Source organism: Petaurus breviceps, unplaced genomic scaffold, assembly GCF_028583685.1.
Source record: "Petaurus breviceps papuanus isolate PSGF00001 unplaced genomic scaffold, PetGlider_PUasm1.0 118, whole genome shotgun sequence".
NCBI classification, from domain to species: domain Eukaryota; kingdom Metazoa; phylum Chordata; class Mammalia; order Diprotodontia; family Petauridae; genus Petaurus; species Petaurus breviceps.
The window spans coordinates 8,517,109-8,534,831 of record NW_027185616.1 but is presented as its reverse complement, the minus strand read 5'-3'; the positions used below and the strand labels follow the sequence as shown (position 1 = coordinate 8,534,831).

The following is a 17,723-nucleotide window of genomic DNA, read 5'->3' as shown; positions in this document are numbered from 1 at the left end:
CAAAATTTCAGCCATTTTCAGAAGAAAAAAGAGTTAGTTGTAAAAGACTTAGGTTTGATACTGATCTTCAAATATCTGAAGTGCTACTGTGTGTAATACTTATTTTTTTGCAGCTCCAGAGTACAAAAACTAGAATCAATGGGTAGAAATTAAAAAGAGTCATGTTTTGGTAAACAACTAAAGCTGTCTGAAGTACAAGAACTGCCTTCTAAGTCATTAACACTGAATGTATCCCAACAAAAACTACAATGATGTTCTTTTTTTTTTTTTTTAATTAAGCAATCAGGGTTAAGTAACTTGCTCAAGGTTACACGGCCAGTTATTTCTGGGTGTGGTGCTGAGTGTCTGAGCCCGGGATTAGATCTCCAGGTCGTCCCAACACTGGAGCTGGTGCTCTTACTCGCTGTGCTACCTGGACGCCCCCTACAATGATGTTCTAAGAGGCATTTCCATATTAACTGAGAGGTTAAATCAGATCACCTTTTAGATTCCTCCTAACTCTGAGTTACAAGATACATGAGTATTTTCAGAACTTTCTGACACCTTACCTGCAAGAGACCTGCAAACTTGACTACTCCCCACCCTAGTCTTGCAACATCTGGCTCCACCAAACTCATCTGATAAATATCCACAGCTAGAAAGCGCTGAACGAGACCTCCATCTTTTGTAATCACTGTACAAGCAATTAAATCGCTGTTATCTGAAAAGAATAAGAGATGGAGATCAAAATGATATGACCTGTAATCAGTCCATTACAGCTTCACAATATTTGAGTGAGTGTCTAATTTTTTAGTTTCATAGAACAGCTCTCTGTTTAAAGCATCACCTTTTCTTTTTCTGACAAACACAAAAGAGAGAGAAGAGATGTAAGTATCTCTCTATTGGTCTGACACACATATATGAACACTTCTAGTTAATCTAGGCTCCAACTCCTTCTCTAATGTATCTTGTTTATTCCAGATGGCCTTGAAATGTCTTTATTTATAGTATTATTGAGTTCATTGCAATGGTATCCTTTCAGGACATTCTTTACAAAAGAAACACGAACAGGAAAGAAACTCAGCTTTCTTCCATTTCCATTGTTGTAAAATGAGTCAATCCAAATGCTTTTATTGTGGGAAAACACAGTCATATGATATCAGTTACTGTGGTGTTTGCCTGTACTGGCCCCAACTCCCCCAATTTCTGAACACAGCTAATCTCTGAACGTTAGACTTTGGAAGCTATAAAAATAAAAGGGGAAAACACACAAAAATCTGGTTGAAGAGTCAAAGCCCTGTAAATACAGAGGCATAAATTCATGAGAAAACCAAAAAAGAGCCACTAGTTAAGAAAACAGGAAGTTAACTCATTGATGGACCTTTCTCTTTTTTTGGAAATCTTGAGGCTACAGTTTGTATTTGACAAACTAAGTCATTGAATCACTCTTCCCTAAGTTTTAAAAAATGGCATAGTTTCCTTACTGGAAACTCAAGTAATCACTGGCCTCACATTATACAACTGAAACCATTTAATAGTTCATTTCAATATGACCTGTTAATAATCTGATGTCATCCAGTTATTAGCTACTACCCTTCCCTGATATTTATCTTCAAAACCAAATTACTTGAAGTGTGCATGTAAGTCTTCAATCATATTGTTCTGTCCAGAATGGAACTTAAGTTCCAGAACATTACATTAATGCATCAGAGGCAGATAACAAATATTATGAAATGTCATTTCTATCAACAATTTTGAGTTAATAAAAAAGAATCACATGAACAGCTATGAAATATGACAAATATGAAAAGAGCTAACACTGGCATAAATAATGCCTGAGGGAAGAAAAAACTATTTGGAGGTATGATAATAAACTACAGAACTTTGATCCTCTGATATACTCTGTATTTTCATGGTGATAAAAAACACATTTAATTTTAAATGGTAACACAACGCTTGATTTCAAATGCGTACATTTGCAGCAGCATTCCAAACATTTAGTCAGTATTTAAAAAAATAAACCAAAATCTAAAAAAAATTATTTTGGGTTGGTCAATATGCTTTTGTGTCTTCAGAATTCCTCGTGGTGTTCAGAGAAAAACTAGTGAAAAACAGAAAATATAGAACCATCTTTCATCAGCTTTAATGCAGAGTGCGAAAAAGCAGAGTGAAGTACTGCTAAACTGAAGCTGATATCAGACAGGAAAAAAGGGAAGCATGATTTTCAGTCAGTTTCTGAGAATGTACATGTAGTTACCAAGGGCTCTCAGTGGTCCTTTACCTACTAATGCCTTGTTGGCAGCCTCACACTAGAAGTGAATCTTAGCCTTCTTGGTAACCACTCTGGCCCAAAGTCACACCCCAAAACACACACACACACACACACACACACACACACACACACACTGCCATTTATAATGCAGATAATCTAGAATAATACTGCTACATTATAAATTATTCTTAATAAAATATGGATGTCAGTATTATACTTCCAATCTTGGCATTTGTGTCTTCAAATACATTTAAGATTTATGCCTAGTATAGTCTCTACAGCCCTGTTGAATTAAAGTTCTTTGAAATCAAATATCTAAGGGCATATGTACATTTCTTGAACACTAATGCAGCTGAAGTTTAAATCTGTAATACTGAATGTAAATATTCTATTACAACTACAAATGCTTTCACATATGTTGTTAATCAGAGGTCAGAAAGTAAATAGCAGTATATCCAATCCTTAGTACTAAGCAAGATTCACTTTGAATTCTCAATACTTTAGGACTCAAAGTAAAGCTTGATAGCTAATAGGAAGCCTATAAGCAAAAAGAAAGATAATTCATTTTCTTTGGGAAACATTTCCATCCCAATGCCTGTTTTTAATAAACACTAGCCAATAAAGAGGAAATAAAATGATCAATTTTTGAAATGACACTATGGTTTAGAGAACCTTAGACTGTCAACTAAAAAGTTAACTGAAATAATAACTTTAGTAAAGGAACAAGATATAAAATAAATTAACAAAAATCATTAGCCTTTCTTTGTATTACAAATAAGACTTAGCAAGAAGAAACAGAGAAAGAAATTCCAGTCAAAGTTAACTACACAAGTTTGGAGTCCAGTTACCAAGATACACATAGGGATTATATAAACTTATATATAAACTACAAAACACTCTTCACAGAAATAAAGACAGACCTAAATAATCAGAGAAATATTAACTGCTCATAGTTGGACTATATCCATGTAACAAAAATGACAATACTATCTAAAATTAACTTAGAGATGCAGTGTCATATCAGACTACCAAATAACTTTAATTGAGCTAGAAAATAATAACAAATTCATTGGAGGAACAAAAAAAAAAACAGGAATTTAAAAGAAAATAGTGAAAATAAGCAGGAAGAAAAGGATTCTAACAGTACTAGATTTCAAATTAGATTATAAGCAGTAATCATCAAAACTATTTGGTACTGATTAAAAAACAGAGAAGTTGATTAATAGGAAGGGAAGGTAATATGCACATATCTATATAAGTAGTACCTACTATGTGTTAAGCACTATTCTAAGCACTTTTTACAAATATTATCTCTTCTGATCTTCACAATAACCCTGCAAGGTAGATGCTATTTTCATCCCCACTCTACATGTGAGGAAACTGAGGCAAACAGGTTAAATGAATGGCCCCAGGTCACATAACTTCCTAAGTAAGTAACTTTCCTAAATAAATAAGGATTTACTAATTCACAAAAAATTCTGGGAAAGTTGAGAAGCAGCCTAGCAGAAATGATACCAACATTTTATATTATGTAGCAAATAAGCTTCAAATAGATACAAGTCCTAGATATAAAAGGACATATCAGAAACACAGATAAGCAGGAAAGCTTTCAGAACTAGGGATGAGGGAAGATCTCTTAGCCAAGTAAGAGATAGAGAGGGTCAATGGTTATATGGTTATCTCACAGAAAATAAAACATTACATAAATTGAATTTTTTTTTGCACAAACAAAATCAATCCACTTAAAATTAGAAGGGCCACAGCCAAATGGGGGAAAAAAATCTTTGAACAATATCTTGGATAAAGGTTTGATCTCTAAGATATGTAGAGAATTGTTACAATGTGTAAGAAGAAAAATTTCCTAATAGATACGTGGTCCAAGGACAATCTTTTCTAGCACAGACAAAGCTCAAGGGAAGAAAAGGTAAGCCATCAAATACATAAAAAAGTTCTAAATCCCTAATGCTAAGGGAAATTAATATTAAAACAACTCTTGAGTTTCCACTCCATACTCATAGGATTAGCAAAGATGATAAAATGGGAAAATGACCATTGTTAGAGGGGATATGGAAAGACAGACAAAATAATGCACTATTGGTGAAGTTGTGAAGTAGATCAAACATTCTTGAAACAATTCTGAACTCTACCCAAAGTCACTAAAATATGTATTCCCAGTGAGACCACTTTTATACAAAAAAAAGATCAAAGAAAGAAGGAAAGGATTTATATGTACAAAACATTTATAAATGCACCTTTTGCTGTAGCAAGGAAGTAGAAACAAAGTTTGTGCTTCTCAATTTAAGAAATGGCTGAACAAACTGTGGCCAATGAATATAGGTCCCATTATAATTCTAACAGAATTATAATGGGACCTATATTGAAATGACAAAAGGGATGAATTCAGAGAAACCTGGAATGATGAACTGATGTAAACTGAGCAGAACTAGGAGAACAATTTATACAATGACCACAACATTGTAAAGAAAAGCAACTGTGAATTTAAAAACTACAATCAATGGAATGACCAAGCATGACTCAAGAAGGCTGATGATGAATCAAGCTTTCTATCTCTTACAGATATATTATGGTCTAGAGGTATAGAACAAGACACAGATTTTTAGATACTGTCTATATGTGGATTTATTTTGTATTACTTATTTATTATAAAGGAGAACTTTAACTTTTTTTTGGAAGGGGAAGGAGTAGAAAATAGCGAGAGAGAGAGAGAGAGAGAGAGAGATACAAAAATAGGAACAATGACTCATTAAAAAAAAACAGAAAAGAGAAGACAGAAATTTGGACATAGACATGGACAAGTAGGGTAGTGTTGACTTTTATGTTAAATTTGAAATATATTAAAAAACCAAGTTGCAAATAGTGGAGAATCATATTTTCATCTGTGGTCTTTTTCTTTTCTATTGTTGGGTTGTTGTTGTTTGTATATGGAAATGTTCATGTTTCTTGATGCTTGCTAAATTCATAATACTAAAAAGGAAAATTTTTAAAATTCATACTAGCTAGAGATCTGCACATTATAGAATATCTGAATGACGAAGAAAAACAGAAAATGGGCTTCAACAAACTGGGCACCAACTTGAGTTACAACAAGGTCACAGATAGATAAGAGTTCATTAAATAATTTCATTTATAGTGATAAAACCCCAAACCATTCACTACTAAAGACAAAGTCCTATTTAATATTCACGGTTTTGAATGTGTCCATTTATCTGACATTCATGAACACATACTGTGTGGAGAAGTTAGATAAGACAGAATTCCCATCCTTAGGAAATTTAATGAGATGAAGTATGTGCCTAATTTATATCGATTAGGTGAAATTTTAAGTTTCCCACAGGTTATCCTGAATTACTGCCTTAACTAGCAAAAGTGACACCAAGGTGTAATGATCAGAATACTGGACTTGGAGTCAAGAAAATCTGGGTTTGCATCCTTTCCTGGACATTTACTGGCTATGTGATCCTAGGCAAGCCATTTCTCCGCTCTCAGTCTCACTTCCCTCATGTTCACAATGGGATAATCACAGGCATAAGGATCAAATGAGATGAGATATGGAAAGCATTCTTCCGACCCTCCAGAGCCAGAGAATTCTCAGTTATTGATGATTGTTGCTGCTCTTAGTAACAACAATAAAAACAGGTATCTCAGTATCAGTTATTGAAGCAAATCAAACAGTATTTTCTTATTTAGAGCTTGAACCACCATGACCTACATCCATCTTACTAGCTCCACTTTTGGCATTGTTCTTGTACGAAATTTATTTTTTTACAGGAACTATTTAACGTAGTGACATTTTTTGAAATTATGAGTTTGGAAGATAGCACTGTCAAGATTTGTAAGACATTCTATGCTAGAGAAATTTTAACCAATAAAAAGATATTTTGGCTGTGACACCGAATAAAGCTTTGAGCTTTACACCAGGGAAGGTAAGCAACCACAGCCTGGAAAGCTCCTCATTGAACAAACCTCGGGCATGCAAATGTCTAATACAGGAAGAAGCCTTTAATCAAACCAATAATGGGCACTTATATAAAATACACTTATGGAGCATCGGGCTTATGGCTAGGTCATAAAAACAACTGTGCAAGTCAGTGCATTGTGAGAAAGTCACCCATCACCCAGATGTCACCGCTCTATCAAGTGAAAGCAGCACCTGTCATCAGGTAGAAGTCAATGCTGCCGCATTTCCTCAGGAAGTGCCCTGCCTTCTGTTAGGGTGCAATTGGGATGAGAAAAGAGATCCTTCGTGATGATCTGCTCCAGAGCATCATGCACTCAGTGGCCAAAGTGATTTTCTTGAAGCACAGGTCTGACTGTGTCACTCCCCACCCCTATATGTTCCAGTGATTCCCTATTATCTCCAGGATAAAATATAAAGTCCCCTGTCATTTAGAGTTGTGCCTTTCACAACTTGGCCCCTTCCTACCTTCTAACACTTTAATTCCTTCCAAATAGCTCATCTGTCTTATCAAATGTTCTTTTCCACAAGACACCGAATCTCTCATGTCTGTGCTTTTGCCCCAGTTTCCCCCCATGCCTTGAAGGCTCTCCCTGCCTCAGTGTTGCCTCTTAGTGTTCCTGGCTTCCTTCAAGGCTCAGCTGAAATCCTATCTTCTGCAAGAGGCCATTCTGGTTATCACCCATTGACAATACCTTCCCTTCCCTTTTCCTTCCATACCTTCCATATATGGCTGGTATATACCTAGTTAGAACGTGGGCTCTGTGAGGATACTGACTTCCTTTCAGTCTCTAGCATCCCCAGTACTTAGCACAGTGCCTGGCACATAGGACATGCTTAATCAATACTTGTTAACTAACTCAGTGATGATGCAAATGTTCCCAATGAAGGAAAGCAGTTTTGTAGAAGAAGCATCTCAGTGTCACGTTATAACTAGGATGTAAGATGAATATAATTTCCTACTTGGGTACAGAATGGCTTACATTTATGGCACTTCACATTTCATAGCCAAAGCTAGAAGAGAGGGCTCCCTCCTCCCCTCCCTCTTAAGGTTTTCACTATACTACACTGTCCTTAAAACTCTCAGCTACAGCAGTAACTATCTGATCTTTCACAGTTAGGGTGTAAAGGACTTTGCAGAATCAATTTTGCTGACAGTCAGTCAATCCTTTGAAGAAAATTAAGTAACTATTTCTCCATTAACCCGGCAAAAGCTTATGCATCATTTGTTGCAAGTAATAATCAATTACTTTGTCTTCTTTGAAGAATGTCTTAATGTGTTCATTTTCCCAGCACGCTAAGATGGTTCTGTAAATCATAATATTTCAATGACCAAATATGGAACAAAAATGGAATTATCACCTTTTGTTCTATGACACAACCGAGTACTCAAATAAAAAGAAGGGGAAAAGTTGTCTTTTCCTTCCAGAAGGTATGTGAAATCTGCAAAGGATGATGACAATTAAGCAGTCTGTAATACATCCTGTATTTGTTTATAATATCTCAAAAAGGGCTGGCATTATCTTGCTAGTCCACTGCTCTGCTGGCAGACTTAACTAGTGCATTCAATTCCGGGCAGCTGGCTACTGACTTTCTATTCATCTACTTCTTTCTCCAATCCACCCTACACAAAGAAATTCTTCTAGTGCTATGATGCTCCCCAATATTCCATAGCTCTCACTCATCTCTTCCCCACCAGCAGCTACCAGGGCCCAGTTCTTTTTTAAACATGAGTTATTCATCATTCTTGCTAATCTTTCTGTCATTAATTAACTTTGCAGACTTTGAGGAGGTTAATTCTACAAGAACTGTATGTTTTATTAGAGCAACACCCTGAGTTCTGGCATTGGCCTTGCGCTTCAAAACTTTTATCAAAACATGGATAAAGACATATACGTGTCTATCTCATCTGCAGATAGCACAAAGCTGACAGCATCAGTTAACATACTGGCTGACAAAGTCAGGATTATATAGTACCAATGTAAAGTCTTGGGTTCAAAAAGTCTGTTTTTTAAGTACAAGTAACAGGAATAGATAGCAGCTCATTTGAAAAAGATCTGAGGGTTTTAATAGACTGCAAATTTGGTAAGAATCAACAGTGCCACATGAAAGCCAAGAAAATGAATGCAACTTTTTTTTTTTTTTTTTTTGCTTTTTGGAGGGGAGAAGGCAGGGCAATTGGAGTTAAGTGACTTGCCCAGGGTCACACAGCTAATAAGTGTTAAGTGTCTGAGGTGGGATTTGAACTCAGGTCCTCTTGACTTCAGGCCTGGTGCTCTATTCACTGTACCACCTACCCACCCTGAAAATGACTGCAATCTTAAGTTTCATTAAGAAAGGTGCAGTGGGGTGGCCAGGTGGCTCAGTGAGTAAGAGCGCTGGCCCCTGAGTCGGGATGACCTGGGATCAAATCTGGGCTCAGACACCTAGCACCCACCCAGAAACACCTGGCCATGTAACCTTGAGCAAGTTACTTAATCCCAATTGCTTTGAAAAAAAAAAAAAGGTACAGTGAGGGGCGGCCAGGTGGCACAGTGAGTGAAGTGCTGGCCCTGGAGTCAGGAGGACCTGAGTTTGGTTCCGGCCTCAGATACTTAACACACACACACAAAAACTAGCTGTGTAACCTTGAGCAAGTTACTTAACCCCAATTGCCCTCCATAAGGCAAAAAAAAAAAAAAAAGAAAGAAAGGTACAGTGTCCAAAACTAGAGAGGTGACAGTGATGCTCCACAACATAGTGAGAAGACGCTCCGTGCAGTTTGGGGTGCTGCATTCTAAGAGCGGCCAAGCTGGATCAATCCAGGAGGGCAGCCGAGAGGAAGCACCTCCAGCTTATTCTATATGCGGACCAATGGAAGGAACTAGACAGATTTAGCCTGGAGAAGAAAAGACTTGAGGAGAGGAAGAGAGTGGTCTTTGCTAAATGAGAGATGTCAGCCCTTCTTTATTCTGCCAAAGCACAAAGTTCAGTCGATGGTGCAAAGAGGAAAAGCTGAACTGATGCTGATCAGAGCTATCTACAAGCATAAGAGGCTGCCTTGGCACGCAGAGGCTCCCCCTCACTGGACCACTGTCTGCTAAGTGTGTCACAGGTGGGCAGAGGGAACTAGATGGTCTCCTGGGAGAAACCTTCCAACTCTGAAGGCCTGTAAAGACTGATTCTCAAAAGCCATACTAAAGTCATCCTGCTCTTCTGCAATCATATGTATAATTACAAATACAGTGATCCCTGAAACATGGGCCCCCTTTCTACATCATTACATCTCTGACACAACCATGAGGAGGGTTTTTAAATACAAAGGAACATAGACTTTAGAGTTAGAATAAGTGTTTGTATAGCCCTTTAAGGTCTGCAAAACACTACATGTCATCTCATTTGATTTACAGAAATTAACTCATAACCATTTAATAAAATAATACAGAATCTGTTTACTAAGAACTACAAATGGCTCACATCTCCACGATACATAGTGGCAACATAACTTCAGATTTTGCTCTCAGGAATTCTGAATTTGCATAATATATTGCATAATTTCCTTTCAAAAGCACTATAAACAAGTTGCCTAATTTAGTAAAGAGCCAAAATGGGAAACTGGAGATTTCCTAGAAAATATTTGAATATTACAACTGCCTGTTGTAAAGCCCTTAGGTCAGTCAATATGCTTTGGCACATTTACTTAATTTACTTCTGATAAATTTATACTCTTTGTAACTCCTTTCTTTCACCCGAAATCTTGTGTAATACTTTATGCTATCTTGCTGGTGAATAATTAGTTTGCCCTCCAGAACTCAACCTCATTCTCATTGCTCTTTTGCTGTGTGTTTTTTAAACATAAATATTCACAGTCCGCTTTATTTTGTGTTTGCTCTCTCGTGGTTCTTCACACACACACATGCTGTAGCACTGAAACTAGAATAAAAGATCCCCCCTCACAGTGAACACATTCTCCATCACCCCTGCATCTCTTCTGAGTGCCTTCTGGAGCATCAGGGCTATCGCAGCTCTTAACTTGAAGACAGAATATAAAACTCACTAGAATGGTAGCTCCAGAAAGTAGTTTTCTGCTTGAGATAGACTCTCGTGAGCCAGCGAAGGTCTTGAAAAGGAATGACAAAGATGGTTTCCAGTGCCTTCCTTACCTAAACTACCATGCTATTTTGCGTTGCTTGTGCATATGCTTTTATCCATGACATGTTTTATCTTCCAGGAGAAAGAAAGTTCCTTGAGAATAGGGGCTATTTCATTTTTGTCTGCATCCTCAGTGCCTACCATAATGTCTGGCACATAATAAGTACTTGATAAATGTTTGTTGATTAACTAAATATAGAAATATAAATATAAAGAATATGGAGATAAAAATTTTGTGATTTTTGCAATTCACTGTCACTAAAGAAAACCTCCAATTAAAGCAACTCCACTTTTCTTTTTGATTTTATAGGCTTATTTCAAAGGTGTTCTATGTGTATAGATGACTAGAATTCTTCAGAGACCCATTTTAGGTAATTTTACATAACTCAAGCAGACCAAGGTCAAACTCCACAGCCTGGCATTCAAGGCTTTCTTTCATTTCATCTATCTTCCCTATTCAACTTTATGTCTTGCCCTTGTTTTCTAGTCAGGCTAATCAGCAAACTTTGGGGCAATCCAAATGCAATTTTCCAACCCCTTCAAATTGTGTATGTTGTTGTTATTACCTTGAATGCTGCATTTGTTGTTATTATATAGTATTATATACATATATTATTATATGTACAAAGCACTAATAAATAAAAGTTAATGAATCTGACATTTCCTTCATGACCTAAAGAAATCTAACCTACTTCCAACAAACTATGGGTTTTAAACCTAATCCTAAGTAATCCTTTTTAAAATTTTAATTCTCAAAATAGTAACTAGTTTGGAGTACACAGTTACACAATTTGTTAGACATTGCTTTAGAATGTTTCCCCTCCTGACTTCACTGCCTACATTTTAAGCACCTCAAAAGGCAAGAACCACATTTTCCATTTTTTCTGTAATGTTCCCAATGCATAAGTGCTGCACTGAGCACATGGTGTGGGCATAGTAAGTGTGGAATTACATGAATTTTACTGATAGGAAAGAAGTGAATATTATGACTAAGATTAATAGCATGCTATACATACACACATCCATATTCTGAATGTTTATCAACACAATAATCAATTATTTAAATATACTTTTGAGAACAAAACATATTTAACAATCTTATTTAAGACTATATTACGAATATAAATGTAAGCAGTATTTATCAAACATTACAAAATAAATATAAGAGACTTCTAGTAAAGAAAATTATAACTGAATTTAAACAAAAGCTACACATTTTATAGGGTGAATTATATCTGTCTTATATTCTAAATCTATGATACGACAACCTAACAATAGTGATAATAATAACAACATGCTTCTGATGACAGAAGAAAGCATGCAGCCTCATAATTTATGATTTAATATATTTACATTTATATAATATTTGTATATTACAATACACATAAATTTCAATAAAATAAATTATATGTCACATAACAGAATATATAATACATTTATAATTTAGCAAGTTATAATTTATAATTCAAGCTATTATCATTAATATAAATATATCTTAGTGAGACAATTTTAATTCCAATACTATAAATCCTGTCATTTATTTGCAAGCCAGTCATTGCTTACACAGTGTGCTTTTTTCAAAGTTATCACATAAAATGTGTACCACATTTCACAGCATAATTGTCACAGATTTTATGTCAAATTTTTGTAAAAAAAAAAAAAAGTGGGACGCAACCATTATGTGAAGTTTTTAAAAAATTGTGCTGGTATTACTTAAAAATCATCTATTAGTCTTTGGTGCAATATTAGGATGCACAGAACACTTGTGAATATATGTTACAACTGAATATTGACAATGCACGTATGCTGAGGATTCTAGGTTTGTGACTCCCCACTGCACAAGAGATAAATGCAGATCCATATGTCACTGGTGAAAATGTTACTGCTCATTTCACTTTTAAGCGGTGTGATGAACAGAATTATACCACGACATGATTACGTGATGAAAGGCTATAAACCAATTTTTGTACTGAAAAAAATGGTGCAATGATTATGCTGTGTCGATGATTATGCAGTGACATAATCAATAATCTCTTGTATTTTTGTTCATTTATTTTTAAAATAATGAAAACAAGTTTTAAAAATAGAATTTTTAATATACTGCAGGGAGAAAGCAAACATCTTTGTTTATATTAATGCCTAGAAAGTGGGGAAAGCTTGTAAGGGTAGTTATTGTAGTGATTTTGGACAATAGTTATTTGGGCAACTCACATTAATTCAGACTATTAATTTCTTTTTTTTTTTTTGGAGGGCAGAAGTGAGGGCAACTGGGGTTAAATGATTTGCCCAAGGTCAAACAGCTAGTAAGTGTTAAGTGTCTGAGGCCAGATTTGAATTCAGGTCCTCCTGACTCCAGGGTCGGTGCTCTATTCACTGTGCCACCTAGCTGCTCCAGACTCTATTAATTTCAATTCTATAGGGGCGGCTAGGTGGCACAGTGAATAGAGCACCGGCCCTAGAGCCAGGAGGACCTGGGTTCGGATCCAGTCTCAGACACTTAACACAAAAAAAAATTAGCCGTGTGACCTTGGGCAAGTCACTTAACCCCAACTGTCCTCCAAAGAGAAAAAAAACTTCAATTCTATAAAACGCATTTAAGAAACACTCACTTATAAACATTTACTATGATATTTATAATTGATTCATATTGGTTAGCTTGTAACAAGTCACTATAAATTTAAACAAAACTGTGTCTATAAAAGTATTACATTGATTCAGACTTTCTACAATGATTTGAATTGAGTATCCCATAACCAGCTGGAATTAGGAAGGCATGATTATGCTAACAAATGAATGAAACTCAGAGAAAAACTGTTAGGAACAGAGTTAACGGGACCTTGAGTAGGGAGATCTGAGTTCAAGCTTGGACCCAGACATTTATGAGCTACGTAAACCTAGATAGACTCCTTGACCTTTGTCTGCTTTGGTTTCCTTATCTGTAAAATGGGGATAGTAACAGCACCTTCCTCCCAAGGTTAGTATGAGAATAAAATATCATAGTATTTATGAAACACTTCACAAACCTTAAAGAAATGTACATTTTAGCTATTATTATCATCCCTGATAAATAAAACTAAAATCTCCTACTTCAGCTTTTCTTGCAAAATTCCTAGCACAGTAAGCTAATCAATATGCAGAGAAAGAAAATAGAAATAGAAGTTTTTCACTATGACATCCAGATGTAACCATATTCTTTTAGAGCTCAAGTTTAAAGTAAGTTGAACTTTTTACATTTTACTAAAATGTATGGATGTGTAAAACTTTTCTCTGGCATCTTGCATACACAAATCACCAATATTGCTAAGATTTCACTGAGTCAATTTTGGTTGTAAAAATAGGCTTTTGGCAGACAAAAGCTTATAAGAGTTTTGGCTTAAAAATCTGTATAAGTAAAATTTATGTGAAAACAACATTTAAAATCTAAGTCTAAAACCAGTGCAACTTCACTTCCTCAACTCCAGAGATTGAACAGGACAGCTCCAACAACTGTGTCCAGCTGTGCCGCTAACTGGTCTTACCTGGGCCACCTCAAACCAGAAAAAGTCAGTAACAGAGTTTGGGGATACAGAGTCACATTTGTCAAAAGGAAGGATCAAAACAAAAGTTTCAACCAGAAGTTAAAATTCAGATATAACGACTACAAGAACAGGTCATTGTCTACTCAGAATTTATTTGATAACAGCACAATTTCAAGACAGGAAAATGTACTCAGGAGAACCAGAGAACACTTTAAGCTTTTCCCATGTAATGAAATGACATAAAGGTAGCATGACCTACCATTCTAGAACTACTTGACCCGGAAAAACTGAAAGCTTTGGCAAAATTCAACCTTGGTTATTTACCAAAATAAACACAAATGAGAAATGTGTCCTTCATAGGAAACTCAGCAAGTTAACCCCACAATTAAACCAATCAGGAAAACACCAATTAAACAACAAAAAGATCGACAGATCTTCAATTGCCAAGAAGAGCTTTTTTTTTAAAAGCTATCTTGCAAATAAGTATAAAACATTTCCAAGTCCACAAGTTTTTAAAGGAAATGAAATCTCAAGATTATTTTCACATTCAACTATATAAAAACTGCCATTCACTTTGGGGTAAGTGGTTATTTTCAAGGCTGCCTTAAATAAGTCTATTTTATTTCTCTCACTTTGCTCAGGGAAGGCATAATGCTGACAGCTTACAGATATTCTAGAAAGACTAAAGTTCATAGTGCCAACAAGAGGGCAAATAGCTAGCATGATGCTAATGAACTGAGTGTGCTCCCTCAGACCCTTGGCTTTTTAAAAGCTGGTTTAAAAACAGGGCCTTGAATATACTACCAAGCATCTGATGGACTGTTCTTAGAGGTTCTCAGAATATACTACTGAGAGCACCTAACTATAAAAATCTGTGCTACCCTCCTTTTTAAAAAATAATTTTTTTTATGTCACCGTTTCCTAGTATATATTGTTCCCCTTTCCCTTCCCAAACAGCCATTCCTTATAATAAAAAAATAGAGAAAGAAAAAAAAAGCCAGTTCTGCAAAAACTAACCAACAAATCCACCAAGTCTGGCATTAAACTCAGTATTCCATGTCCATAGCTGCCTACCCATGCAAAGAATAGAGGGTGGTTCACTTTTCATACCTCTTCTTTGGAGCTCAGCTCAAGTTGTTAAAATTTCACAGCATTCAGTTTTCAATTATTTTTCCTTTGCTGTTATTCTTCCTAATTTACATTGTTAGTAGTGATTTTATTTTCCTTGTTCTGCTAACTTCCCTCTGTATCCATTCATAAGTTGTCCTGTGTATTTCTATGTTCTTTAGATTCATTATTTCTTCAAACACAGTAATATTGTATTACATTCATACAACGCAGGCTGCTTAGCTATTTCCCAATTCCAATAGACATCACTTCAATTGCTACTAGAAAGAGTATCACTATGACTATTTTGGTATATATGGGGTCTTCCTTTTTATCATTCTCCTCCTTGGAGTATATGTCTAATAGCAGGATCTCTGAATCAAAGGATGGTCACTTTCTAAGCATAATTCCAAAATGCTTTCTAGTGTGATACCTAATGCATTAAGGATTTCAGTAAATGAACACATGAAAGAACAGCCTACGGAAAAGAAACCAAGGGGTAGCTAAGGCTTTTAAAAATGTTTCCAAGATGTCAAATTTGAATTCATAATTAATACATTCACACCATACAGTTAAGGGAAGTATTAAAATGCTTTTAGAGAAGCATTGAAAAAAATGAATAACTGGCAAACAGTCACTGACAGATTATGTGATTAAGTCCTTAGTGTTCAGGAATTCATGAGTATTGTGATCCATCTGCTTAAAGTTGTGAATTTAAATTACTTCAATGAGTCTGTGACTTACACTGATGTTGAATAGTGGAAAGAATGGTTGATCAGAAGTCAATGAACCAAACCAGGTTCAAATTCTGCCCTAGTCACTCATCACATTACCTTAGGCAAGTCATCTAATCTTCCTTGGTTAGTTTCTTTATCTGTAAAATGAAGGGGCTGGACTACCCAGCTTTAAGGCCCCTATGATCCTATAGTGTAGGTGCACCCTTTGGGCCTGCCTTTTTATCCTGTGTGATGCTGGTCCGTATGGTCCTACAGCTTGTCCACAGAGGATCTATTCAATATGTTGGAGGCTGAATTCTAGATTTTTCTGTTAACTTTCTGTAAACATCAGAGAGACATCAGACTGTTCATCTGTTATCCTTGCTCTCATTATATGACTGCCTTATCTCTTATAAGCAAACAAAGGCTAGATAATATTTTTATGCCATTTCTTTTTTATGTATTTATTTATTTTTAGTTTTAAACATTCACTTCCATAAGACTATGAGTTCCAAATTTTCTCTCCGTCTCTCCCGTCCCCCCACCTCAAGATGGCATGTAATATGTAAAGAATTAGAGCCAATGAGAGAAACCATGAGAAAAAAAAGAAACAAAAAAATTGACAGCAAATAATATGCTTCGATCTGCATTCAGACTCCATAGCTCTTTTTCTGGATGTGGATAGCATTTTCCATCATGAGTCTTGGAGTTGTTTTAGATCCTTGCATTGCTGAGAAGAGCTAACTCTATAAAAGTTAGTTATCACACAATGTGGCTGTTACCGTGTATAACGTTCTCCTGGTTCTGTGCACTTCACTCAGCATCAGTTCATATAAGTCTTCACAGGTTTTTCTGAAGTCTGCCTGCTATAGTATGATAGTATTCCATGACATTCAAATATCACAACTTGTTCAGTCATTCCCCAACTTATGGGCATTCCCTCAATTTCTAATTCTTGGTCACCACAAAAAGAGTTGCTATGAATGTGTCCTTTTCCTATTTTTATGATTTCTTCGGGATATAGCCATAGAAGTAGTATTGCTGGGTAAAAGCGTATGCACATTTTTATAGCTCTTTGGGCATAATAATTCCAAATGGCTCTCAAGCATGGTTAGATCGGTTCACAACTCCACCAACAATGCATCAGTGTTCCAATTTTCCCACATCTTCTCCAGCATTTATCATTTTCCTGTTTTGTCATATTAGCTAATGTGATAGGTGTGATATAGTACCTCAGAGTTATTCTGGTTTGCATTTCTCTAATCAATAGTGATTTTGAGCAATTTCTCATATTACTATATATAGCTTTAATTTCTTCATCTGAAAACTGCCTTCAGACTCCATAGTTCTTTTTCTGGATATGGACAGCATTTTCCTTCATGAGTCCTTTGGAGTGACCCTGGATCCTTGCTTTGCTAAGGACAGATAGGTCTATCAAAGTTAGTCATAATACACTGTGGCTGCTACTGTGTACAATGTTCTCCTGGTTCTGCTCACTTCACTTAGCATCAGTTCATATAAGTCTTTTCAACTTTTTCTGAAGTCCACCTGTTCATCATTTCTTATAGTACAAAAGTATTCCATGACATTCATATACCACAACTTGTCCAGTCATTCTCCAACTGATGGGCATCCCCCTCAGTTTCCAATTCTTTGTATGCCACTTCTTAAAAACAAACAAAAAAGCCTACGACAGTGTGCTACCCACTATCTGTGCCTACACTGTTTTTAAGGCCAGCTGTAATTCTGATCCTTCTGAGATATGGTGGTCCATGAGTCACAGCCACAGCACCAGAGGAAAACTGGTCCTAAAAAGGTGGGTTTCTGTGGGAGGGGACAACCTAAATTCCTGTAAAGTCCTAAGCTATTTTTCAAATGCAATCTAGTCTGCTCTTTGTCTTATTCAGTTCTGGGTCCTAGATTACTTTCCATTTCCATTTCCTGTCCAAGATAAATATACTGGCAGAATAATTCAACCCATCCATTTGAATGCCATAGTCTGAGGAATACATAGTCTTCAGTCA

At 35.9% G+C, this 17,723-nt stretch overlaps 1 protein-coding gene across 5 annotated transcripts in view; it reads right to left on the bottom strand.

Moving 5' to 3' along the window:
* Positions 1–17,723, bottom strand: part of CLEC16A (C-type lectin domain containing 16A) — a 208,295-nt gene that overhangs the window by 61,131 nt on the left and 129,441 nt on the right. For all 5 annotated transcript variants that reach the window (XM_069085915.1, XM_069085894.1, XM_069085907.1 and 2 more), the window contains one exon: positions 549–700. In XM_069085915.1, coding sequence (XP_068942016.1) covers positions 549–700 — 152 coding nt within the window. The remainder of the gene's footprint in view (positions 1–548; positions 701–17,723) is intronic.